The 27,197-nt window shown below is 45.9% G+C and overlaps 1 protein-coding gene across 7 annotated transcripts in view; it reads left to right on the forward strand.

Annotated features, from left to right (window-relative positions):
• Nucleotides 1-323: 323 nt before the first annotated feature.
• The window catches only part of IPO13 (importin 13), a 43,410-nt gene continuing 16,536 nt past the window's right edge, over nt 324-27,197 (forward strand). For 3 of the 7 annotated variants that reach the window (XM_077275870.1, XM_077275874.1, XM_077275876.1), the window contains exons 1-13: nt 379-509; nt 6,224-6,538; nt 8,162-8,898; nt 15,740-15,880; nt 18,511-18,652; nt 19,479-19,645; nt 20,134-20,254; nt 23,945-24,092; nt 24,510-24,691; nt 26,045-26,071; nt 26,152-26,286; nt 26,639-26,782; nt 26,988-27,068. In XM_077275870.1, the coding sequence (XP_077131985.1) occupies nt 6,482-6,538; nt 8,162-8,898; nt 15,740-15,880; nt 18,511-18,652; nt 19,479-19,645; nt 20,134-20,254; nt 23,945-24,092; nt 24,510-24,691; nt 26,045-26,071; nt 26,152-26,286; nt 26,639-26,782; nt 26,988-27,068 (2,082 nt within the window). In that variant the 5' untranslated portion in view covers nt 379-509; nt 6,224-6,481. Of the gene's footprint in view, nt 564-6,223; nt 6,539-8,161; nt 8,899-15,739; nt 15,881-18,510; nt 18,653-19,478; nt 19,646-20,133; nt 20,255-23,944; nt 24,093-24,509; nt 24,692-26,044; nt 26,072-26,151; nt 26,287-26,638; nt 26,783-26,987; nt 27,069-27,197 lie in introns of all 7 variants that reach the window. The other 4 variants (XM_077275871.1, XM_077275875.1, XM_077275872.1 and 1 more) reach the window with 3 other exon arrangements.

A 27,197-nucleotide genomic window follows, 5' to 3' on the forward strand; every position in this document is an offset into this window, starting at 1 on the left:
CACTGGCCACTATAGTGATTGCATTATAGGTGATTAGGTCTTGTCCTGGGTGTCATAGCTTTCTCTCACACTTTCCTTTTTATTAGTTGCATTTACTTATGCTTGTTAATTAAATGAAATCTGTTACTCGTTATTTGTGTTCCTTGTCGCTATTTGGAGGAGCCTTTGCTCTTTTATGGGTTTCTATAGTAACCGAACAGCCTCTCCCCATTCTGACAGGGCTGAGAGCAGAGACACAGAAACTACATCCCCCATGAAGCCTTGCGACTGGGTCCATTCAGGTCGGGCTTTTCCCTGCCGGTCATAAACAATAATCGCTTGCCGTACGTTCACACGATTCCAGGGAGATGCGACAGGGCCAGGGATGAGAGGCTGGAAGTCACCGGCCATTGGTGTTATGTGAAGGCATCCACGGGTCAGGCTTGTGTCCAGACAGCTCTGACAGGACCGGCAGCTGGTGTGTGTCACTGAGGGAGCGAGCGGCGCCGGGAGTGCGGGGAGGCTGCCGGGTGAGGGAGGCTGCAGGGTGAGGGAGGCTGCCGGGTGAGGCGGGAGGCTGCCGGGTGAGGGAGGCCGCCGCACTGATCCCGGGAGCGCACACTGCGGGGAGGGCGCACTATGGAGGGACGGACCGTATAGCCGGGAGCGCACTATGGGGAGACGGACCGTATAGCCGGGAGCGCACTATGGAGAGACGGACCGTATAGCCGGGAGCGCACTATGGAGAGACGGACCGTATAGCCGGGAGCGCACTATGGAGAGACGGACCGTATAGCCGGGAGCGCACTATGGAGAGACGGACCGTATAGCCGGGAGCGCACTATGGAGAGACGGACCGTATAGCCGGGAGCGCACTATGGAGAGACGGACCGTATAGCCGGGAGCGCACTATGGAGAGACACAGTATAGCCGGGAGCGCACTATGGAGAGACGGACCGTATAGCCGGGAGCGCACTATGGAGAGACGGACCGTATAGCTGGGAGCGCACTATGGAGAGACGGACCGTATAGACGAGAGCGCACTATGGAGAGACACAGTATAGCCGGGAGCGCACTATGGAGAGACGGACCGTATAGCCGGGAGCGCACTATGGAGAGACAGACCGTATAGCCGGGAGCGCACTATGGAGAGACGGACCGTATAGCTGGGAGCGCACTATGGAGAGACGGACCGTATAGCTGGGAGCGCACTATGGAGAGACGGACCGTATAGACGAGAGCGCACTATGGAGAGACACAGTATAGCCGGGAGCGCACTATGGAGAGACGGACCGTATAGCCGGGAGCGCACTATGGAGAGACGGACCGTATAGCCGGGAGCGCACTATGGAGAGACGGACCGTATAGCCGGGAGCGCACTATGGAGAGACGGACCGTATAGCCGGGAGCGCACTATGGAGAGACGGACCGTATAGACGAGAGCGCACTATGGAGAGACACAGTATAGCCGGGAGCGCACTATGGAGAGACGGACCGTATAGCTGGGAGCGCACTATGGAGAGATGGACCGTATAGCCGGGAGCGCACTATGGAGAGACGGACCGTATAGCTGGGAGCGCACTATGGAGAGACGGACCGTATAGACGAGAGCGCACTATGGAGAGACGGACCGTATAGCCGGGAGCGCACTATGGAGAGATAGTATAGACGAGAGCGCACTATGGAGAGACAGACCGTATAGCCGGGAGCGCACTATGGAGAGACGGACCGTATAGCCGGGAGCGCACTATGGAGAGACAGTATAGACGAGAGCGCACTATGGAGAGACAGACCGTATAGCCGGGAGCGCACTGTGGAGAGACGGACCGTATAGCCGGGAGCGCACTATGGAGAGACGGACCGTATAGCCGGGAGCGCACTATGGAGAGACGGACCGTATAGCCGGGAGCGCACTATGGAGAGACGGACCGTATAGCCGGGAGCGCACTATGGAGAGACGGACCGTATAGCCGGGAGCGCACTATGGAGAGACAGTATAGACGAGAGCGCACTATGGAGAGACAGACCGTATAGCCGGGAGCGCACTGTGGAGAGACGGACCGTATAGCCGGGAGCGCACTATGGAGAGACGGACCGTATAGCCGGGAGCGCACTATGGAGAGACGGACCGTATAGCCGGGAGCGCACTATGGAGAGACGGACCGTATAGCCGGGAGCGCACTATGGAGAGACGGACCGTATAGCCGGGAGCGCACTATGGAGAGACGGACCGTATAGCCGGGAGCGCACTATGGAGAGACAGACCGTAAAGCCGGGAGCACACTATGGAGAGACGAACCGTATAGCCGGGAGCGCACTATGGAGAGACGGACCGTATAGCCGGGAGCGCACTATGGAGAGACGAACCGTATAGCCGGGAGCGCACTATGGAGAGACGGACCGTATAGCCGGGAGCGCACTATGGAGAGACACAGTATAGACAAGATCTCCCTATGAAGAGACGGACCGTATAGCCGGGAGCGCACTATGGAGAGACGGACCATATAGCTGGGAGCGCACTATGGAGAGACGGACCATATAGCCGGGAGCGCACTATGGAGAGACAGACAGTATAGACGAGAGCACACTATGGAGAGACAGACAGTATAGTCCGGAGCGCACAATGGAGAGACGAACCGTATAGCCGGGAGCGCACTATGGAGAGACAGACAGTATAGACGAGAGCGTGCTATGGAGAGACAGACCGTATAGCCGGGAGCACACTATGGAGAGACAGACAGTATAGATGAGAGCGCACAATGGAGAGCCGGACCGTATAGACGAGAGCGCACTATGGAGAGACAGACAGTGTAGATGAGAGCGCACAATGGAGAGACAGACTTTATAGACGGGCGCACTATGGAGAGACAGTATAGATGAGAGCGCACTCAGGAGAGACACAGTATAGACGAGAGCGCACTCAGGAGAGACAGACAGTATAGACGAGAGTGCACTATGGAGAGACAGTATAGACGAGCGCACTATGGAGAGACACAGTATAGATGAAAGCACACTACGGAGAGACCGTATAGACGAGAGCACACTCAGGAGAGACAGACTGTATAGACGAGAGCACACTATGGGGAGAGACAGACTGTATAGACGAGCGCATAATGGAGAGACAGTATAGACGAGAGCGCACTATGGAGAGATAGTATAGACAAGAGCGCACTCAGGAGAGACAGTATAGACAGGAGCGCACTCAGGAGAGACAGTATAGACAGGAGTGCACTCAGGAGAGACAGACTGTATAGACGAGAGCACACTATGGAGAGATACAGACAGTATAGATGAGAGCGCACTATGGAGAGACAGTATAGACGAGGGCACACTATGGAGAGACAGTATAGACGAGAGCACACTATGGAGAGACAGAGAGTATAGACGAGAGCGCACTATGGAGAGACAGACAGAATAGATGAGAGCACACTCAGGAGAGACAGTATAGTCAGGAGCGCACTCAGGAGAGACAGTATAGACAGGAGCGCACTCAGGAGAGACAGTATAGACAGGAGCGCACTCAGGAGAGACAGTATAGACAGGAGCGCACTCAGGAGAGACAGTATAGACAGGAGCGCACTCAGAAGAGACAGACTGTATAGACGAGAGCACACTATGGAGAGACACAGTATAGACGAGAGTGCACTATGGAGAGAGACACAGTATAGACGAGAGCGCACTCAGGAGAGACAGTATAGACGAGGGCGCACTATGGAGAGAGACAGACAGTATAGACGAGAGTTCACTATGGAGAGAGACAGTATAGACGAGAGCGTACTATGGAGAGACAGACAGTATAGGCGAGAGCACACTAAGGAGAGACAGACAGTATAGACGAGAGCGCACTCAGGAGAGACAGACAGTATAGACGAGGGCGCACTCAGGAGAGACAGTATAGACGAGAGCGCACTATGGAGAGACACAGTATAGGCGAGAGCACACTAAGGAGAGACAGACAGTTTAGACGAGAGCGCACTCAGGAGAGACAGACAGTATAGACGAGGGCACACTATGGAGAGACAGTATAGATGAGAGCGCACTATGGAGAGACAGACAGTATAGTCGAGAGCGCACTATGGAGAGAGACAGTATAGAGCACACTGGAGAGACACAGTATAGACGAGAGCACACTATGGAGAGACAGTATAGACGAGAGTTCACTATGTATAGACACAGTATAGACAAGAGCACACTATGGAGAAACAGGAGACATAGACAGTATAGAAGAGAGCGCACTATGGAGAGACACACTATAGACGAGAGCACACTATGGAGAGACGGACCGTATAGCCAGGAGCGCACTATGGAGAGACACAGTATAGACAAGAGCGCACTATGGAGAGACAGACAGTATGGATGAGAGCACACTCAAGAGAGACAGTATAGACGAGAGCGCACTCAGGAGAGACAGTATAGACAGGAGCGCACTCAGGAGAGACAGTATAGACGAGAGCACACTCAGGAGAGACACAGTATAGATGAGACGTTATAATAGATGAATGTGGATAAAATCTGCGCTGCTGTGACAAATAATGAATCCAGATATAGTTGTAAGGTGTTCAGGTGGTTTATTCAACGCGTTTCGAAGCTCATGGCTTCTTCTTCAGGAAGTTTCCACACAAAGATAAAAAGATATCTTTGTGTGGAAACTTCCTGAAGAAGAAGCCATGAGCTTCGAAACGCGTTGAATAAACCACCTGAACACCTTACAACTATATCTGGATTCATTATTTGTCACAGCAGCGCAGATTTTATCCACATTCATCTATTATAACGTCTCTAAGAGGTCGCAGCGCCGACCTGTGGATCTGCAGCAGCTGACAAATTACACGCCTTTACTTTGCACCATCAGGTGAGCAGTTCTCTCATAATTCTTTAAGAGCAGTCCTGAAGATAAGACCCTATATGCGCTTTTTTGTCTCCTATTCTTCTATAACAGTATAGATGAGAGCGCACTATGGAGAGACAGTATAGACGAGAGCGCACTCCGGAGAGAGAGTATAGACCCAGAGCGCACTATGAAGAGACAGTATAGACGAGAGCGCATTCAGGAGAGACAGACAGTATAGACGAGCGCACTGTGGAGAGACCGACAGTATAGACGAGAGCGCAATCAAGAGAGACAGACAGTATAGACGAGAGCACACTCAGGAGAGACAGTATAGGCGAGAGCGCACTATGGAGAGACAGACAGTATAGACGAGAGCGCACTCAGGAGAGACCGTATAGGCGAGAGCACACTCAGGAGAGACACAAGATAGATTAGAGCACATTCAGGACAGTCTCATGGTACAGGGGAGTGTATATTCATGAGAGGGACAGATTACACACTCAGGGGAGATGATGATAGATGAATGCACACCAGAGACTTGCAACCCAGGAGAGAGCAGACAATATAGGAGAGTGCTCAGGAGAGGGCAGACAGTATAGGAGAGTGCTCAGGAGAGGGCAGACAGTATAGGAGAGTGCTCAGGAAAGGGCAGACAGTATAGGAGAGTGCTTAGGAGAGGGCAGACAGTATAGGAGAGTGCTCAGGAGAGAGCAGACAATATAGGAGAGTGCTCAGGAGAGGGCAGACAGTATAGGAGAGTGCTCAGGAGAGGGCAGACAGTATAGGAGAGTGCTCAGGAGAGGGCAGACTATAGGAGAGTGCTCAGGAGAGGGCAGACAGTATAGGAGAGTGCTCAGGAAAGGGCAGACAGTATAGGAGAGTGCTTAGGAGAGGGCAGACAGTATAGGAGAGTGCTCAGGAGAGAGCAGACAATATAGGAGAGTGCTCAGGAGAGGGCAGACAGTATAGGAGAGTGCTCAGGAGAGGGCAGACAGTATAGGAGAGTGCTCAGGAGAGGGCAGACAGTATAGGAGAGTGCTCAGGAGAGGGCAAGTAGTATAGGAGAGTGCTCAGGAGAGAGCAGACAATATAGGAGAGTGCTCAGGAGAGAGCAGACAATATAGGAGAGTGCTCAGGAGAGGGCAGTCTCATGGTACAGAAGAGCGCACACTCAGGAGAGAGTTATAATATTGGGCACACAAGAGTCTGACAACAGAATGAACTGAAGAGACAAACACAATATAGGAGTGCGCTCAGGAGAGACTCCGCAAAGGAGACTGCACGCTGAGGAGGGACATTCTCATAATAAGAGAGAGCGCACACTGCAGTGACAGTCCTATAACGCAGGAGAGTGCACACTCGGGGGAGACAATCACTGTGGAGACAACACTCATCTGATTGCACTTTTTACAGGTTCCACGTTCCTGAGCCGCCTGCGCACGGTGTGGTGCGGTCACTGTGTGCAGTGGTGGGGGGCACCTTGGCTGTCATCTGTGCAGTCAGCTGGGAGGCGACTGAGTGCCCCATCCCCTCCCTGCCGTGTGTGAGCTGCACTGAGACCAGCGGAGCAGGGATGGAGCACAGCGTTGGGATGTGCTGATTCACCGTCATTCTCATCTGGAGGCACAAACTGATCCACCGATCACCTCCCCCTTCCCCCCAGGTCCAGGAATGGAGCGCAGGCAAGAGCAGCAGAGCCTGGACTTCACTATGGACAATGTGGAGAAAGTAAGTGACCCCCTGTGATTCCAGGAAGGTTCATCCATGTGCATCACCCAGTGCCAAGGCTGGAACTTCCCAGATATGTTCCCCTGAGCCAACTCATGTATCACCCTGTGCCCGACAAGGTGCATCCTATGTGGATATCACTATGTGCTAGAGCAGGTGCATCCCGTATACATGCAGTGCAGAGCCTTTATGGTGAATAGCTGCTCTGCACCCCGGGGGAGCACTGTGGGGATGTGCTGGATCATTGCTGCATGATGTCACATATGTATAATATATATGCAGAGCGGCTATTTCACATGACTGCACCTTTCTGCTTTATCTCTGCAGAGCGGTGCTGGGTACAGCTGTGCCTAGCTCTGCCGCTATGTGGAGGGGGATGGGTGCTGTGCCATATCTGTAGTACATTCAGCTTTTGTTGTGAGCCCAGAGATGACGGGGACAGAATTCTGTGCATCGGATCGGTGCTTATGTCATTGCTATTTCCCAGATATATTAGTAAATGACTTCTGCACCTGACATTTTGCCTCAGATATTTCATCCCCGTTACTATGAGCCAATGCAGAGGTGATATCAAGTGCATCTATCTGGGTTTCTGCAATCCAAACTAACATGGATGTAATTGCAGCTTCTTGGCTACAGTCTCCAGGCTATGGCGTATCCTTGGGCTTTCTGCTGTATTTTCGGCCCTTCCTTAGGGACTCTAGGTGCGTCCTCTTGACAGCTGCAGGTTTCTTGCTGAAGTACGTGGAGCATGTGGGTCTCGCTCTGACACTCGGTGACTTCCCTGATGCAACATGACATGACGTTACCCAGTGCTCCGGGGACATCGGCAGCTGTGTGTCCCCTCCCCGCCTCCTCCTGGTGACGGGATCCTCCTGGCACGGGGTATGATTGACACATAAACAGTGCAGGGAGCTCAGCACTAAGATGCTCCTATTAGAAAATCAATCCGGCCTTTTTGCTGTGGGCTCTCGGAGGCTATTTTAGGACGCTCGGGGAAGGGTGTAGAATTTAGGAGGGGCATCTGCTGTGACGGAATGTAACCCTGATTTATAAGAAGAATTTCATGCCAACTCCACTGATGATCCTATATAGAATGCAAAGCCAGACAATAGCTTTTCCAGCAAAAAAAAATAAAATAGAAAAAATTGGAGTCCGGCTCAACAGGACTGGATTTTCCTTTTCTTTTTCTTTTTCAAAAGAAAATATAGTGCGTACAAAAGAAAAATTTACATGGTCGACATGACCCATGTCGACCATGTACATTTTTCTTTTGTATGCACTATATTTTCTTTTGAAAAAGAAAGGGAAAATCCAGTCCTGTTGAGCCGGACTCCCAATTGTTTCTATTTTCCTTGATGTGAGGCCAGTGTCTGAGCACCAGGTGGATGAGCATAGAGCAATTGGGTGAGCTGGAATCAAGTTTCTATAAAAAAAAAATATTGAGGAACCCTCTTCCATCCGAAATATTAAATTGGAGCAAGTGGTCATGTTATTAGTCCACTTTACAAGTTGTGGGTTTTTTTTGTGGATCAGTGCTCCAAAATAATGTCTGTGTGAACAGGAATTTATTTGTGTCATATGTATAATGTATCGCTGTGTTTTATGTCTCCCGTTGAACAGGCTCTTCACCAGTTATATTACGATCCCAACATTGACAACAAGAACCTTGCTCAGAAGTGGTTAATGCAGGCGCAGCTTTCCCCTGAAGCCTGGCAGTTTAGCTGGCAGCTCCTGACCAGTGGCAAAGTACCAGAAATCCAATATTTTGGTGCCAGCGCATTGCACATAAAGATATCCCGCTATTGGGGAGATATACCCTCCGATCAATATGAGACCCTCAAGTCGCAGCTCTTCTCTCAGATTTCGGCCTTTGCCAGCGGCTCCAAGATTGTCCTCACCCGTCTCTGCGTGGCGCTTGCGTCATTGGCGCTGAACATGATGCCTGACACGTGGCCGCACGCCGTGCCGGACATGGTGCGGGTTTTCCAGACGGAGGACGGACAGACAGATGGCAGAGCTCGTTGTTTGGCACTTTTGGAATTGTTAACTGTTTTGCCCGAGGAGTTCCAGACTAGCCGTCTACCACCTTACCGTAAAGGACAAGTGCGCAGCTGCCTGTCCCAGGAGTGCGCATGCGTCTTCCCCTTACTGCGTCAGCTCTTACAGCAGCGGGACTCCCCGGGATTTGTCAAGCAAAAGGTTCTGAAATGTTTTTCCAGTTGGGCCCAGCTAGGAATCCCTCTAACCGAGTGCGAAGAACTGACCATGGCGGCATTTTCTGCTCTACGGGACCCTGAACTGTTTGACTCCGCAGTGGAGGCTTTAGTGAATACCATCTCTCAACCCGATGCACAAAGGTCAGATCCCAAATTGCCCGGGTATTACGCACCTCTGTGGCTTGGCTCTTTTATAGGATTATACCAGGGATAAACTTAAAAAACAGCTTTGAGTTAAACAGGTCTGCTTGCATGTGAGTTATGCTTACTTGTAGACAGTGAAAAGTTCTCTAGCTTTCTACTGTAACTTTTCAACACTTATGTCTGTTTTATTTTCTCATCATTTTCAAGATCTTGTTTCCATCCAGAGATGGAAACGTGTTCTACCTTCTCCTGTTCTCACAGTTCGTAGCCTTTTTAGGGCTTTTTCAGACATCCGTGATCATCGTTCCCATCTCGAATCAGAATGTACAGCCTGGCCACCCGTGTCCTGACCCGAGCGTGACAGCTTCATATATTTCTATGAGGCTGTCGCACTCGGTTCAGGAGACGTACGGTTATTCCGTACATTGCGATCCGAGATCGGACCGATGATCACGGATGTCTAAAATAGACCTTAGGGTTAACTTAGATTCACATTGGTGCAGGTAATATCCCCATTATGTTACAGTACCAGCAAGTGGATACGATTAGTGAAATCACCTGCAGACATTTTCCATGCAAAAAAAGTTGTATTTTGCATTTTGTTAAATCCCCAGCATTGTTCATTCAGTTGAGAAAATGGATTTTAACCACACATGCAGCTGGGGGGTTAAATCCGCAGTGAGTCCACAGAATAATTTGCATGGAGCATAATGAGATCCAAAACAGACTTTCATTTATAGCCCTTTGGTCTAAGATGTCCTTTTAGCTACATTAAAGAATAACCTTCCATTTATAAATCAATAGTACACGTGAAAGTAGGAGACTCAGTAATAAATCTATTTCTTTCGCCTTCTGGACTGATCCTTATATTCTCAATTCACTGATATCTGTCTTTAGTGAATACTGATATTTCCATTAGTTAGATAGGACAAACAGTTGGTGCTCATAAAGTTCTATGGACGTGTCTCCTCTTCTAGCTTTCCCATCTCCATAAACTTTTAAAACTGTAATTTCCTGTCTCAGTAATGGGAAGATCTATCTTCACTGAATGCAGGTTTTACCCATGAGTTGACATTGAACAATCATTCCAGGAGGGGAAAGAAGCAGATTTCTCTGATAAGATGTGTGAAAAAAAGAAACTTTTGCAATACACCACCCATGTGCATCCCAGCGGTGTGCTTAAGGGTATGTTTCCACGTTCAGGAAACGCTGCTTGTTTGACGCTGCGCAGCGCTGCAGCGTCAAACAAGCAGCGTCCAGATGTTCCAGCATAGTGGAGGGGATTTGATGAAATCCCGTCTCCACTATGCGTGGAAACCCGCACGCGGCGGCCCTGCGACTACGGACATGCTGCGCGTCTTTTCAGATCGCAGCATGCCCGTACACCTTGCGGGGACGCAGCGTCCCCGCAAGGCATATCACAGGGCCCTATGGGACAGAGCGATCATCCCGGATGTGAAGAGTTAACACATCCGGCATGATCGCGTCCCATTAAGGGGGCGGGGCTTAGCGCCGAGCGGCTTCGCCGCTGCGGCGATACCGCCGCCAATCCGTACCGTGGAGTCATACCCTAAGAGTAAGACCAGTGGCATGATTGCAGTGGTAGCCCAAACTCTACCCTCCCGGAGGAGAGCTGGCTGGGCCACCTTCAGAGCAGCGCTCCCTACCTAGGTGACAAACTACCTTTGATAGACTGCAGAGGTGGCTGGTAACCTAGGCAACGAGCAGTAAACTATAGAATTTAAAAAAAAATTTCGTTCTTGAGAACGAAGAGGGTTTTTAATAGGAGGTAAATTGCAGCGTTTCTTGTTTTTACAGACACTCTGCAATTTTACCTGTTTAAAAATAATGAGAAATTTTATTACACCAGAATCCTGGCTCAGTTTGTACCAAACAACTCGACATATATTGCTCGTGCCAGATATATTACATTTTACAGCACTATACAGTTTTGAAAAGTGTCAAGAAAAATTGGGAAGAGTCTTGTGTGTGTTCACACTCTTCGTTTTTGCAGTGGTTTTTTCTTTTGTGCTGCGTTTTACAGTTCCCTAAAAAAATCAAATGAGATAAAAAAAATATATAATTCACAAGCGTTTTTTTTTCCTTGTGTGCCTTTAAATTGCTAGAAGTTTTTTTTGTTTGTTTGTTTTTCAGCGTTTTGGCAGCATTTTTCAACCACACTAATGAATGGGAAAAACAATGCTTAAAAAAAATAAATAAATAAATAATACACAAACTGCGTACTGTACACAGCGTCTTACCAGCCAACAGTTCTGGTTTTTTTTTTGGTGCAGAAAAATCCAAAGCAAATACGCTGTGTGTGATCGTACCCTAATATAGCACCAAAAATTGCACTATTTTATCCCAAAATAATGGTACAAAGTCAACCAACAATGGCTTTTCTAACATGCAAAGCGTCACTTACGTTAATAGAAGGTTTGGCAACTTTCTAATAAACTTGTGGCACTTCTGTTTGAAAATTGGTTCTTGCTGTAAGTGAGCAGAGAAAAATATAAAAACCCTTCTGGACCTAATATTACGGGCTAAAAGTCGGAGTCCCACCGATTGTCACGTTACCCCTTTCCTGCGGACGTTTACACCGACTGATGGGGACAGAACGATGACTAATACAATGGGTCTATCTCTGTGCAGCATCGTGTTATCGGCAGCACATCATCTGTTTACACCGGACAATGTGCTGCCGAGAACTAGAATCTTTATTAAGGCAAAATGATCCAATCATTTAACGAACAAGTGTTTTTCTCATTATTTCGTTATCGCTGACTTGTTTATAGCATAATAAGGAACGAGCGTTCTTGTTACAAATGCTAATTCTTTGATCCTCATCCTGTTTTTAGGTGAATCCCGTGCATTGATAGACACAATAAACCCTTGTCCGTTCTGTAATAACACACCATTTTTCCGTGTTGCAGCGTGCGAGCAGACTAGACGCCCTTCTCCCATCCCCCCGTATTGCTGCCGTCTCCTTGGAGGTGTGTGATTGGGGGGGGGAAGGTGCAGTTCCTGCCTGTGATCCTAGTAGACTGCATCTTGCATCCCTGGGATTTGGTACCCGTCGTGACCAAAGACGCAGCCCTCCGATTGGCTGCTCGACCTTGCAGTTGCTTAGCAACCACTTCTCTTCCCTTCCTTCCAGCTCCCTCCCGCCTGTTCACACCAGCAATAATAATAGGAACTTAATTGCAGAGCTGCTGTACTTTCCTCCATGTCTGGGGAATGCAGCTTTATTAACCCTTGCAGCGGTTTCAGGAACCCTGCATGCATCATTGCAGGGATCACTCGAAGGCAATGCATCGCGGCTTGTATCGTGCAAAACGCTGCTGCAGAGGCTGCCGGGAGGCTGGATGGGTCCCTTAGCTATGGGCAGGGCAAAGTGTCTAGGACAAGGTCATGGGAAGGACAGTGGCGCATGGACCCTAGTAGTAGAACCGGCCTGCTCTGCACCCACCTAGAGATGTGACTCCTGTAAAAATATATTCATTGGCTTTAACTTTAATGCAAATATATAAAAATATATTCTTTGTCCTTAATGCAAATCAAACATTTTATAAAATGAATATATTTTATATAATTGCATTAAAAATGAATATATATATATATATTCATATATTCATGCACCGATGAAGGCTTCCTAGCTCTTCAATTTCATGACTGTCCTCAATTTTTTTAAATTTATTTTCTCTAAGTCCCCTCATTTTGGCCGAGATTATGTGTTACATTATTTTTAATGCAGTCCAAACATTTCTGAGGACACACAGGGTCCAATTCATTATTGCATTTTCTTTTTTATTTTCTTTTTTTTTAATGTAGGTTTTGGTGTTTTTTATCTTTTTTATCTTTTTTTTTTTTTTTTTTTTTTTTTTTTTTTTATACTTGCAGCAAAGTCTTCCTTAATTCTCACCTTTATTTTTAGTTTATTTTATGCGTTTGCCTGTTTTTGTGCAACTTTTTAGCGGAACTTTTGACCTCTTGCGCTTTGTCACAGGCCTTGGGCGACATTTGGGAAGAATTTGGTATGAATAATATCAACATGTAGAAAACAAAAGTTTAAAGGAAAAAAAAAACCTGCAAATGATAAATCGCGCCCTTTTTTTGTTTAAAAGAAAGAGTGCGGTGAAGAAATCGGTGCAGGTAGGAAAACCTTTGCGACGTTCCTCCAATGCACGCCTCGCTATTTCAAGTAATGAAATGATCATATGGATTTTGCTTGAAGACATTTTATTTTTGCACCCATAAACAAAAAAAATATATAAAAAGTGTCCGCAGAGATCACGTACATAGCATTGTCAATTTTCTAGCTGTATAAAAAAAAGTCGTAAAAATTGATAAACTTCTCCTTTATGGCGTTACCTATTGATTAGAAAGGTCCCTGCAAAGAAGCTGCTGCCGGGACCCTTGGCCATTAGTTTTAATCTAATGGAGGACCTGGCGTCAATTCTCCTGCAGCGCCACCACAGGGGGAATGGAGCATTACACCTTGTAGTGAATGAACCGTCTATGTAATTCATGGAGAAAAGAGACCGGATCTTTTTGAGTCCACTGAGATGTTGTGTTCAGACGTTGCTGATTTTTATTGTGGATTCTGCAGTGAAAAGCTGGATGGGGAGAGTTGGGCACGTACATTCATTCCCCAATCACTAGGACCCCTGTTCTGGAAAGTGCTGCGTGTTCCACCTCTTATGGATATACCAAAAATGTCTACAATGGGGAAAAAAGAGGATTTTAAGTTCCTGACTGATTAGGAAAATTGCTGCGTATTTGGAAACTGCAGTATGCCACGCCTGTATTTTTGCAGCGTTTTTTTTACCCATAGGAAACAATGGGTACGTGCAAAAAAGGCATAAAAAACGCAGGTATCGGTTTTTGCAGCATTTTTGGTGCAAAAACCTAGGGAAGTTAATTCTGTTTTTTTTTTTTGGGGGGGGCACAAAACGTTGCACAACATGCACAAGAAACCGCAAAACACAGCAGCAAAAAGTCAGTAAAACCTGCTTTTTGTAAGCAGCTTCTTTACTGCCAAAGAGCAGGTTTTTCCTGCGTGAAAACACGCAGCAAAAATGCAATATGTGAACATCGCCTTAGACTGCAGGGTGGCCGGTAAGCCAGGCAATGAGCTGCGTGCTAAAAAAATTAAGAATCCATCTATTCTTAAGACTGGAGAGGGTTTTTAGCAATAGGTACACTACCGTTCATAAGTTTAGGGTCACCCAGACAATTTTGTGTTTTCCATGAAAACTCATACTTTTATTAATCCAATGAGTAGCCAAATGAATTGAGAATCTAGTCCAGACATTGTCAAGGTTCGAAAAAAAGTTTTTTATTTGAAATAATAACTGTGACTGCGCTGGCCACTCCATTACAGAGAGAATACCAGCTGCCTGTTTCTTCCCTAAATAGTTCTTGCATAATTTGGAAGTGTGCTTCGGGTCATTGTCCTGTTGTAGGATGAAATTGGCTCCAATCAAGCGCTGTCCACAGGGTATGGCATGGCGTTGGAAAATGGAGTGATAGCCTTCCTTATTCAAAATCCCTTTTACCTTGTACAAATCTCCCACTTTACCAGCACCAAAGCAACCCCAGACCATCACATTACCTCCACCATGCTTGACAGATGGCGTCAGGCACTCTTCCAGCATCTTTTCAGTTGTTCTGTGTCTCACAAATGTTCTTTTGTGTGATCCAAACACCTTAAACTTGGATTTGTCTGTCCATAGCACTTTTTTCCAATCTTCCTCTGTCCAATGTCTGTTCTTTTGCCCATATTAATCTTTTCCTTTTATTAGCCAGTCTCAGATATGGCTTTTTCTTTGCCATTCTGCCCTGAAGGCCAGCATCCCGGAGTCGCCTCTTCACTGTAGACGTTGACACTGGCGTTTTGCGTGTACTAGTTAATGAAGCTGCCAGTTGAGGACCTGTGAGGCCTCGATTTCTCAATCTACAGACTCTAACGTACTTGTCTTGTTGCTCAGTTGTGCAGCGGGGCCTCCCACTTCTCTTTCTACTTTGGTTAGAGCCTGTTTGTGCTCTCCTCTGAAGGGAGTAGTACACACCATTGTAGGAAATCTTCAGTTTCTTGGCAATTTCTAGCATGGAATAGCCTTCATTTCTAAGAACAAGAATAGACTGTCGAGTTTCACATGAAAGTTCTTTTTTTTTTGGCCATTTTGAGAGTTTAATGGAACCAACAAATGTAATGCTCCAGATTCTCCACTAGCTCAAAGGAAGGTCAAGTTTATAGGTTCTCTAATCAGCCAAACTGTTTTCAGCTGTGCTAACATACTTGCACAAGGGTTTTCAAGGGTATTCTAACCATCCATTAGCCTTCTTACACAGTTAGAAAACACAAAGTACCATAAGAACACTGGAGTGATGGTTGTTGAAAATGGGCCTCTATACACCTATGAAGCTATTGCATTACAATCCAGACGATTGCTGCTAGAATAGTCATTTACCACATTAACAATGTATAGTGTATTTATGAATCATTTAATGTTAGCTTCATTGGAAAAAACTGTGCTTTGCTTTCAAAAATAAGGACATTTCTAAGTGACCGTAAACTTTTGAACGGTGGTGTACGTTGCAGAATTATTTGTTGTTACAAATTACTTTGCAATTTTACCCATTTAAGAAGTTGATAAAACTCCAGATATTTTTATTAAAAAAATCTATTGTGGTGATCGCAGGCTGATCTGTTTGTATCATGACATTCACTTTAGGCAGCACAAGTCTTCTGTCTTGTACCGTATTTATATTATTGTTATATTCTGCTGTGAAATGTTTTTTTTTTGTTTTTTTTTCCCTCTACTTGATCTCTCAGGTACGTGAACACACTTCTCAAACTGATCCCTCACACACTCGCTTTACAAGATCAGCTCCATCAAGCCGTCATGAACGGGGATATTGAGACGTCCCATGGGATCTGCCGGATTGTGGTGGCTTTGGGAGAAAACCATTCCCGGTAGGTTACACTCATAGTTCCCAGTGATGGCATTTTGTAAATCTGGTTACTTTGTTGCTGGTTTTATTAATCTTATATCCTCATTTTGGCGTCCTTGGAGATTTGTGCTCAGATAACTTTGACCATGGTTTCAGACGTTAATTAGTCTGTTAGGGTTATGGCTTGTTCTCTATCATTGTTGGGAAAGGCCAGGCAATGCAAATTTTCCATTTTTAAGAAACCCAGCCTCATCTAACCTTGTGCCCAAAAACAGCAGCCGTGGGTTCTTCTAAGCAGATACCTAGCACTCTGAAAATTAAAATGGTGGACACCCACAAAGCAAGAGAAGGCTATAAAAAGATAGCAAAGTGTTTTCAAATTGCCCTTTCCTCAGTTCGAAATGTAATAAAAAATGTCAGTTACCAGGAACAGTGGAGGTCAAGATAAGGTCTGGAAGACCAAGCAAAATTTAAGTGAGAGCTGCTCGTAGGATTGCTAGAGAGGCAAATCAGAACCCGAGATTGACCTAAAAAAACCTTCACAAAGATTTGGCTGACACTGGAGTTGTGGTACGTTGTTTTGCTGTTCAGAGACACCTGCATAAATATGGCATACATGGAAGAATTATGAGAAGAAAACCTCTCCTGCGTCCTCACCATAAAATTCAGCATCAGAAATATGCAAAAGAACATCTAAACAAGCCTGGTTCATTTGGAAACAAGTCCAGTGGACCGATGTAACGTTTAGGCTACAATGATCAAAGGTGTGTGGAGAAAAAGGCACAGAATTTCAGGAAAAGAACATCTCGCCAACCATTAAGCATGGGGGGGGATCAATGACGCTTTGGGGTTGTGTTGCAGCCAATGGTACTCAAATGAAGAACGGGTGAAAATCCCTAAAATATGAATTGAAAGACTCTTGTCTGGCTGCGAAAAGTGTTTACAAGCTGCGATACTTTAAAAAATGGGTGCTACTAGGTACTAACCATGCAGGGTGCCCAAACTTTTGCATTGGCCCATTTTCCTTTTTGTAATTTTTAAAATGTAAAAAATGAAAATACATATTTTTGTTGCCTAAAATACAAAGGAAATGTGTCATCTTTAACTTTAGTCCTTTTAGAGATCATTTAATCTTCAACTTGCTTAACTGTTCTCAATAACAGTAATATTGACCAAGGGTGCCCAAACTTTTACATGGCACTGTATACATAAATTATTACACAAAGCTTTACCAGCAAATTAGATTTCTACAGTGAACCGGTCACTAGAGTTTCATCGTTATGTTGTTGTGCTTGGTAATATGTGTGCCCCTCATTAAGCCGCACGTTTCACTCCGCAGGATGAAAGTAAAGGCCCCGTCTCACTAAGCGATTTACCAACGATCACGACCAGCGATATGACCTGGCCGTGATCGTTGGTAAGTCGCTGTGTGGTCGCTGGGGAGCTGTCACACAGACCGCTCTCCCCAGCGACCAACGATCAGGGGAACGACTTCGGCATCGTTGAAACTGTCTTCAACGATGCCGAAGTCCCCCTGCAGCACCCGGGTAACCAGGGTAAACATCGGGTTACTAAGCGCAGGGCCGCGCTTAGTAACCCGATGTTTACCCTGGTTACCAAAAAAAACAAACAGTACATACTCGCCTTTCGGTGTCCAGGTCCCTTGCCGTCTGCTTCCTGCTCTGACTGAGCCGCCGTACACTGAGAGCAGAGCGCAGCGGTGACGTCACTGCTGCTCTCACTGTACGGCCGGGAGTCAGTGAGAGCAGGAAGCAGACGGCAAGGGACCTGACGGACATCAGAAGGCGAGTATGTACTGTTTGTTTTTTTTTACATTTACGCTGGTAACCAGGGTAAACATCGGGTTACTAAGCACGGCCCTGCGCTTAGTAACCCGATGTTTATCCTGGTTACCAGTGAAGACATCGCTGGATCGGTGTCACACACACCGATTCAGCAATGTCAGCGGGGCCTCAACGACCAAAAAAAGGTCCAGGCCATTCCGACACGACCAGCGATCTCGCAGCAGGGGCCTGATCGCTGGTACGTGTCACACATAGCGAGATCGCTATGGAGGTCGCTGTTGCGTCACAAAACTTGTGACTCAGCAGCGATCTCGCTAGCGATCTCGCTATGTGAGACGGGGCCTTAAGTTTAAGTTAAGAAGCATTTGCATCTTAAAAGTCACCTGGATGGAGAGAATGTGGTGATCGATCATATTGTCCAGATTTTGGGATTCCACCATTACTAGCTCTGCCAAATGGAGGTGTCAGTCATGACATAAAATGGGGGTGCTAATCTCCCGGAAGCTGCGACTCTTCACTTCAGTGGCTCTGTTCCTCGTAACTGGGACATGTTTAGAAAGATATTACCAAAAATCGTAACCTCATTCCAGGACAAAACTGCACTATAGTGTGAAACGTCCCAAAAACGCCAGCAGCAACCAGTTTATTTTTTAGGTGACTGATCTAAAAAAAATACACTTATCCGACTCGTGAAATAACTACTATTGTGAATACCCATGTACAGACGCTGTTCACTTTTAAGCTTTTTTGCTGATGCTTTTCTTGTTGACCCGATAGTCCTAGGCTGTGGTTCAGCCATTAGTTACCATTTAACTGTCGATCATTAAGAAGTTTCTTGATCTTGCAGGGCACTCTTGGATCAAGTTGATCACTGGCAAAGCTTCCTGGCCCTGGTGAATATGATCATGTTCTGTACTGGGATTCCTGGGCATTATCCCGTCAATGAAACCACCAGTTCTCTCACCCTGACATTTTGGTACACGCTGCAGGTAAGGGGGTCTCAACGTAGATGCTGGTTACCAATAGGGCGCTCTCTAAAAGTTTTGTAAATATAGTTTTAAAAATGCTCAGTAACTTTGTGTTATACTGTGTTTCAATGCCTTGCTACTTTCTAGTGGATCTGGGCACTGCATGGAAATGTTCTTGTCCACATCCAGAGACTGACACAGGTATATGGCTCAATAAATGGGTTCCCAGGCTTAAGATATTGATGACCTTACTTTAAGGTCCACAAACACAGTAGATGGCTGTCTGCCAGATAATGCTTCGGACGATCGTCTGGCCGGCAGCCCTCTCATTTTGTATGGGGGTCTTAAGGAAAGGATATAAATATCTTAAAGGGAACCTGTCACCTGAATTTGGCGGGACCGGTTTTCGGTCCGATGGGCGGTGTTTTCGGGTGTTTGATTCACCCTTTCCTTACCCGCTGGCCGCAGTATTGGCTTGAAGTTCATTCTCTGTCCTCCGTAGTACATGCCTGCGCAAGGCAATCTTGCCTTGCGCAGTATGCTTTGCCCAACTGCGGGCAAAGCCGAAAAGCATTAGTGCGCATGCGCCGGCGCACTATGTCCCGGAAGTATTTCGCTGTGTTCCGGGACATAGTGCGCCGGCGCACCGCTCATACTCTGACATACCCAGTTTCGGCGAGGATACTGTATATCTATCGTTGGGCGCTACAATGTCTGCAGTATTGTGTTTTTAATGACATAATTAACTCACAATTGCTCACAATCCTTTTGATGCATTATAATGTGATAATTGGAGAGTGTTCTGTTCAGTATTATTAGTGGTATACAAAGCATCCTTTCTTCCTAGGACGACATCCTCTCATTTGAGACGGAGAAGCAGACCGTGTATTTGCAGGTTTATCGCCCGGTCTATTTCCAGCTTGTTGATGTTTTGCTTCAGAAAGCCCAGTTTCCTGCGGACGATGAATATGCGTCTTGGTCGTCAGACGAGAAAGAGCAATTTCGAATTTACAGGTACAGAGGCTTTGTCTAATGTGTGTTTCCCTCATATTACAGCTAGTGATGAGCGAACGTGCTGAGATGAGGTGTTATCTGAGCATGCTGTGGTCTTCAGCGTGCTCGGATAATATGTTCGAGTCCCCACGGCTGCTTGTCTCGTGGCTGTTTGTTAGGCAATCCCTGCATGTGTTGCAGTGAGACATGCAACCCCGGAGACTCAAACAAAAATTCAAGCACACCGAAGACACTCTAATACCCGAGCATGCTCAGATAACACCTTATCCCAGCACGTTCGCTCATCACTACTCACAGCCACAAAGCGTCGATTGTGAGAGGTAATTGGGGAATTGTTGCATTGCCTTGGCCATGATACCGCAGGAAGCCTATGTGGTGTAAGTGACTTTGCATTACTTAGATTTAATCATATCAATGAGGATTTGTTATACTATCACTTTTCTGCCAGCAGGTGTTTGAGCTGGAAACTTTACCTTTTTGTCTTGCAGGGTGGACATATCGGACACGCTTATGTATGTCTATGAGATGCTGGGAGCGGAGCTGCTCAGTAACTTGTATGATAAACTCGGACGCCTACTGACCTCTTCAGAACATCTCACGTCATGGCAGGTAAGTAAAGCCTCTGGCTGCGCACCGTTTATAGTCATTATTTAGTAAAATCCTTCGAATATCAGTTACATGACTATATGGTATTCTGTATATTTCTAGTATATAGTAAGGTGCAAACGTTTTAGGCAAGCATGGAGAAAATGCTGCAAACAAAGAAGCTTTCATGGATAGAAGAGTTAATACTTTATTTTTTATCAATTTACAAAATCGCTAAGTGAAACCCCCCCAGAGTAAAACAGAAGTGTATTTAGGCATTTTTAATCATGAAGGGCAGAGGCTTGAATATGGCTGACTTGGTACAAATGATCAATGCCCCCCCCCCCCCTCTATTCTTCAGAGTCTGCATAAGGGTATATGATAATGTAGTCTGCAGCTATCGGTGCTGGCCTTCATTCTGCTGCTGACCGGCACGAACTGGCTTTTTGCATAAAATTATTAGAACATGTGTTTAACTGCAAAACCACATAGCATTTTTTATTTTTTTTTTGCCTGCTAGACCTGCAATATGTAATTATATGATGCAAAGTTTTATAATAGGATTGTGATCGGATTTTTAGAGCAGACTTCCAAGTCTATGCTATAGCCTTGTCGGCGGATCAGAAGAGTCCTTGTTGTTTTTTACGCAGGTTTTGGATAGGGATACTCTGCGATTATGGCCACTGTAGGGTGTATATTTTCCTAGGAGTTATGCCCACTAAGAGTAACCAATGTTAGGACAGATGTCAAGGCAATTTGTTCAACAAAGGGACCCATAGTTTATATAAAAAAAAATATCTATCTATCTATATAGTCACGTCATGGCAGCGGTCATGGACAGCCTTCTCACCAGGTTTTTTTTTTCATATTTCCCTACTTGGACGATCTTCTGATCAAGAGCTGTCCTGCTGAGACTGCAACCAGAGTCTTCAGTTTACTCTGGATACTCTGGTCCATCTCGGCTAGATTATAACAGAGAGAAGTTCTCCCCCACCTTTGCTCAGCATCTGGTGTTTCTAGGTATAAGGTTCAACACGACTTAAGCCCGTGTTTTCTTTCCAAAGGAGAGGTTTTTCATCCCTCTGCCTGGGGATCCGTACTCTAAAACGTCCTGCTTCTCTCCTCCTACTGTCCTGCATGAGAGTTCTAGGGGAAAGGGATTTTCGCCATGGAAGCTGTTCCTTTTGCCCAGTTCCATGCCCGTCCTCTTCAGCTGGCCATCTAGTCGTCTCCTTGGATGAACCTGTGCTTCTACCTCTCAGGGGGAGGCAGTCCCTCACCTGGTGACGCTGTCGGCATCAGTCCTATGAAGGAAGTCCTTCCTTCCTCTCTGGTGGCAGGTCATCACCACCTACGCCAGTCTCCTCATTTGGGGAGTCGCTTTTTTCTTCTTCACGCAGCGCAGGGCCACAGGAATGCCTAAGAGGCCTCTCTCCCCGTCAATCTCCTGGTGATCAGGGCAATTTTTTCTTTGCTCTTCGCCACTGGCATTCTCTCTTTCCAAGCCAGCCGGTCTGCATACAGTCGGACAACGCCACGTCCGAGGCTTACATAAACAAATTATGATAGAGGTAACAAGGATTCTGCAATGGGCAGAACGTCACATTTCCACCATGTCAGCCGTGCACATTCCGAGGGTAGAAAGTCGGGCAGACGATTTTCTGAGCCATCAGGGTCTTGCTTCGGGCGGGTGATTGCTGAGCCCCGCCGTCTTCATCCAGAGAAATGGGGCTCCCCGAACTTCGTCCTCATGGCGTCTCGGATAAACCACAAGGTTCCTTGGTTCGTAGCCAGGTCCCAGGATCCGCTAGCCACCTCTTGAGATGCTCTAGTAATATCATGGTCACAATTCCAACTGCCTTATCTTTTACCGTCTCTCCCCTTGTCCGAGTATCGTGAAAAGGATAAAGAAAGAAGGGATCTCTATAATCCTGATAGCTCCTGACTGGCTAAGAAGGGCCCTGTGAACATGTTCATGGACTTCCTTGGAAGCTTCCAGACTGTCCAGACTCTCTCAAGGTACCCTCTTCCACCAGAGTTTATAGTCTCTGTGTTTAACAGCATGGCCGTTGTGACCATATTCCTGAGGAAGGTTGTTTTTTTCCTATCTGGTCATTCAGACCATTATTAGGGCCAGGAAACCAGCATCCTTGCATATCAACTACAAATACTGAAAGGCCTTCTTCCAGTGTAGTGTGGACAAGGGTTTGGTCCCTATGTCCTTTTCTCTTCCTTCCATTCTTGGTTTTCTACAAGCGGGTCTTGACTTGGCTCTATTGTTTTTGTCAATTCTTTTCCAACAAAGTCTGGCTTCTCGTTCCCAGGTAAAGGACCTTTCTTCAAGGAGTCGCCCACCTGGTACCTCCTTATCGTCTTCCTATGGATCCATGGGTTTTTAACCTTGTCTTTTCGCGTTGCAGCACGCTCCTGTTGAGCCCATTCAAGACATCACGTTTTTTCTCCTGTCTTGGACAGTTGTCGTCTTAGTTAAATTACGTCCATCAGGAGAGTTGCAGAGTTAGCGGCATTGTCCTGCCTTTCCCCGCTCCTGATTCTATATCAGGACAAGGTAGTTTTCAGGCCTGTTCCTTCCTTTCTACCCAAGGTGGTCTTGTCAATGCTCATTAATGAAGACATTGTCCTTCCTTCTGTGTCTCTCCGGTCCATTTCCTGGAGAATTCCCTCTACAAGCTGAATCCCGTCACAGCTATCCGAGTCTACCTTTCAAGGACTGCTCCCTTTCGTCAATCTGATGCCCTGTTTGTCATCTCTGAGGGTTTTCTTAATGGGCTCCTAGCTTCTAAGTTCACTATTGCCGTTGATGCATTCCGCGTTCAGGACAAACAGCCTCTTCCGGAGGTGAAGGCTCTTCCGGGAGTGAAGGCTCACTCCGCTCTGCGGTGGGGGCCTCCTGGGCTGTTCGTTACTAGGATTTGGCTTTCCAGATTGTAAGGCTGCATCCTGGTCATCTTTGCACTCCTTCGCGAGTTTTTACGGGGTTCATACCCATGCCTCTTCTGATGCAGGCCTGGGAAGGAAGGTGCTGCAGGCGATGGTTTGGCACCGGCTGACCTGAGTCCATTTATTCCTTGAATCTTCCTGTTTCCCACCCTAGGGACTTTGGGACGTCCCATGGTTACCTGTGTCCCCCAATAAAGCGATAAAGAAAGAGGGATTTTTGGTACTCACCGTAAAATCTCTTTCTTGGAGCCTTCATTGGGGGACACAGCACCCTCCCTAACTGTCTGTACCATTATTTGGTCTATGTGCCTTCGTTGTTGGATTGGTACATATGTTGAGTTTTTTGGTTGCTTCTCCTACTGCTCTAAAACTAACTGAGGTACTTTGTGCCTGTCGGTGGGTGTATACTGCGGAGGAGGAGCTATTTTCCTTTTTTGCATAGTGTCAGCCTCCTAGCGACAGCAGCATACACCCCATGGTTACCTGTGTCCCCCAATGAAGGCTCCAAGAAAGAGATTTTACGGTGAGTACCAAAAATCCCTCTTTCCTGCATCTCTACCATACGAGCCTGGATTCTGATAAGTCATGTAATAGGGAATTGATTTAAAAACATTTTCCCAGTATGACCTCATAGGCTGCACTGCAGTATTAATAAATTAATATTTGGGCGTACCAGGAATATGATGTACTGGCATTGAGGAGTCCCTCAAATAATGGTGGTGTTGTAACAATTGCTCCTTTTGCTCCCTGCAGAACACAGAAGCGTTGCTCTTTGGTTTCCAGTCTATTGCCGAAACCGTTGATGTGAACTACTCAGATGTCGTCCCCGGACTTATCGGCCTCATCCCAAGAATCAACATCAATAACGTGCAGCTTGCAGACACAGTAATGTTCACCATCGGTAAGAAATACCGGTATTGGGAACGTACAAAGTTGAAAGTCTCTGCAGTTCTCAAGTGTTATTTTTTGGGAAAGGGAAAATTGCCTAAAGAACTTTCTTGTTAGTTTTGATTTTCTTGAACAGGACTGGTGAAATGATCACAAACCAACCTGACAGTCTTTTGTGAAGACTAGTGTGTTGTGGGTGCTTATCGTACTAGTCCGATGATTACCCTATGCATTTTGTCAGAGCGGATCTCTGAGGGTCCCCCCATTTACACACCATTAAACTGTGGTCTGCACAGGCTAGGAAATGTACCGCTCCCATGTAACTTCCACAAAGAATGTGAATAATCGTATTTTTTAACATTGATATCATGACATATGTTACATTTATACGCTGTGTAAGACCTTATGATTTTGTTTCTTGCATTATTAGGGGCATTGGCTGAATGGCTGGCAGACCACCCAGTGATGATCAGTAAGGTGCTGCCATTGGTTCTCCACGCCTTAGGAAATCCGGAGCTGTCAGTGTCCAGTGTTTCCACTTTGAAAAAAATCTGTCGGGAATGCAAATATGATCTTCTTCCCTACGCTGCAAATATCGTCGCCGTGTCCCAGGTAACCATTAGATCCTGCTTTATACTAATTATTTAAGCTTATTTAGATAGAAAATGGGTGAAAAATGCTTTTTTTTAATTATTTTGTAATTTGACATTTACTTGTCTCACACAAATTTGTGAAACAAAATAATTCAGTGTTTCATATAGAACAACACCAAATACGTGCACTGTTTGCTTAGTTTACCTAAGCGCCTGGGAAAGGTCACATTTTTCTTTTATGCACCTCGTGCCTTTACGTGGTATGTGAGATGTGTAAATGGGCGCAAAGCAAACTCTGTCCCTACAAGAAAGGTTTCTAGCAGGGACAGGACAAGGGAGGGAAAAAATAAGTCATATAAAATGTAATGTATATTCTGTGGTCTGGACATATTTTGAGCATTAATGTAAAATGCATTCATGTCACATAAAATAGTCCCGGAAAGTGGGGGGTTGTTTGCGGAGCTGTTAGAAAAAGATTATATTTATTTTAACTATTATTTATCAGACTTTTGTTTTGATTTTTTGTGTTCTTTGTATTTTTCTTCTTTTTTTCAGTCTTCTTTTACTATTATTTTTTTTTTCTACACCTGCAAGAAGCAGGAATTTTAATAGCTGTATAATTTTAGTATTACTCAGCCTTCAGATCTCGGATAGTAGAGATCTAATATTTGCTGGCCATTATGGAAAATATATGTGATCTGCACACAGAAAATGGCCAGCAGGACTCAGATCATGTCTGCACAACTTGCTTCTCTTCCCCATCTTGACTGTTGGACGCCTGTAATGTCATTGAGCCGTCGCATTATTCCAGTTTTTGTGAAATCGCTTTTTTTTGCCTAATGTTATGTTTTAGAATAACACTGCAAAACTGCAATAAAACTATTACACGTGCAACTTTGCTTGGAAAGATTTTAAGTCTCCGGAAGTTAATAGAATAGTTTCCATTGGGGTTTTACTGGTTAGAGCATAATCATTTTAGCACAGACTCCTCTCGTAATATTAGTGATGAGTGAATGTGCTGGGGTAAGGTGTTATCTGAGCATGCTCGGGTGCTAACCGAGTGCCTTTGGCGTGCTTGAAAAATATGTTCGAGTTCCCGCCTCTGCAAGTCTCGTGACTGTTAAGACAGCAGCAACACATGCAGGGATTACCTAACAAACAGACAATCCCTGCAAGTGTTGCAGCTCTCGAACAGTCGCGAGACATGCAGCCGCAGGGACTTGAACATGCTTTTCGAGCATGCCGAAGACACTCTGATAACGCGCGAGCATGCTCGGATAACACCTCATCTGAGCTCGTTCGCTTATCACTATTTAATATTTTAAAACCTAAACTATATGTGTAATTATTATTATTTTTGTTCCCTTTGCAGGACGTGCTGCTTAAACAGGTCCACAAGGTAATGTTGATAGCCCCCTCCCCAGTTGCAGATTAGCTCTGTGTTACCAGTACTCATATTTACTTGCTGATGTCTTGCAGACCAGTCAGTGCATGTGGCTGATGCAGGCTCTCGGCTTCTTGCTATCGGTGCTGCAGGTGGAGGAAATTCTGAGCAACTTGCACTCGCTCATCACTCCGTATATCCAACAGTTGGAGAAGCTGGCAGATGAGACAGTAAGTGGACCTTATACCATCAAAGGGATTTCAACATTTCATGCAATGGAAGTTTGATCCTCAGCGTTGTGCAATTTTCTAAGGCTCTGTTCACAGAGTTATTTCTGTTTTTTGGATCTATTTCGGGATGCAGAAATGAATTAATTGCAATATTCATAGGGGACGTAAATGTTCGAAAATGTCTTCCATTTGACTACAATCATTCTTATCTGAATAAAAAAAAAAAAAGTCTGCAACTTTTTTATTTGGCAAGAAAAGTGCATTCAGAAATCAAATTGTTGCCGAAATATCTCCAAGAATGGCTTCATTACATGCAATAATCATTTGACCGAATTCTCCCGCTTCTCTGCAGCCAAATCCCTCCAATAAGTTAGCAATCATCCACATACTTGGGCTTCTCTCTAACTTGTTCGCCACGCTGGACATCAGCTGCCATGATGACGATCATGAGGCGACAGAAGTGAAGAAGTTACCGGTGGTGCAGGGACCCAACCCGGTGAGTCTGGAAGCAGATGACATTACGTCGTATGATTGCACTCGTGTGACACGCTGTCCATCACCACTTACTGCTGAGGTCTGGTTATGGTGGCCACAGATACAAACCCTTATCGGGGCCTTTCAGCAATCATTGCAATCCGGCCTAATTGATGCATTCAGCACATTGTCTCCCTGTGTCATTTCTATGTCTGGTGTCTCGACAGGTTGTCGTGGTTCTGCAACAAGTGTTCCAGCTGATACGGAAGGTTCTCAGCACCTGGCTGAACGATGCTCAGGTTGTGGAGGTAGGTGTGAGAAACTGTACAAATAGAGAACACATCCCTGTCCTTTATATAAATGTTGCTTTTTGTGAGTATTCCATGAAGTGTCTTCCTGACATCATGTTTGCGATGATTCCTGCCTATCTTCGGCTT

Source organism: Ranitomeya variabilis, chromosome 8 (assembly GCF_051348905.1).
Source record: "Ranitomeya variabilis isolate aRanVar5 chromosome 8, aRanVar5.hap1, whole genome shotgun sequence".
NCBI lineage: Eukaryota > Metazoa > Chordata > Amphibia > Anura > Dendrobatidae > Ranitomeya > Ranitomeya variabilis.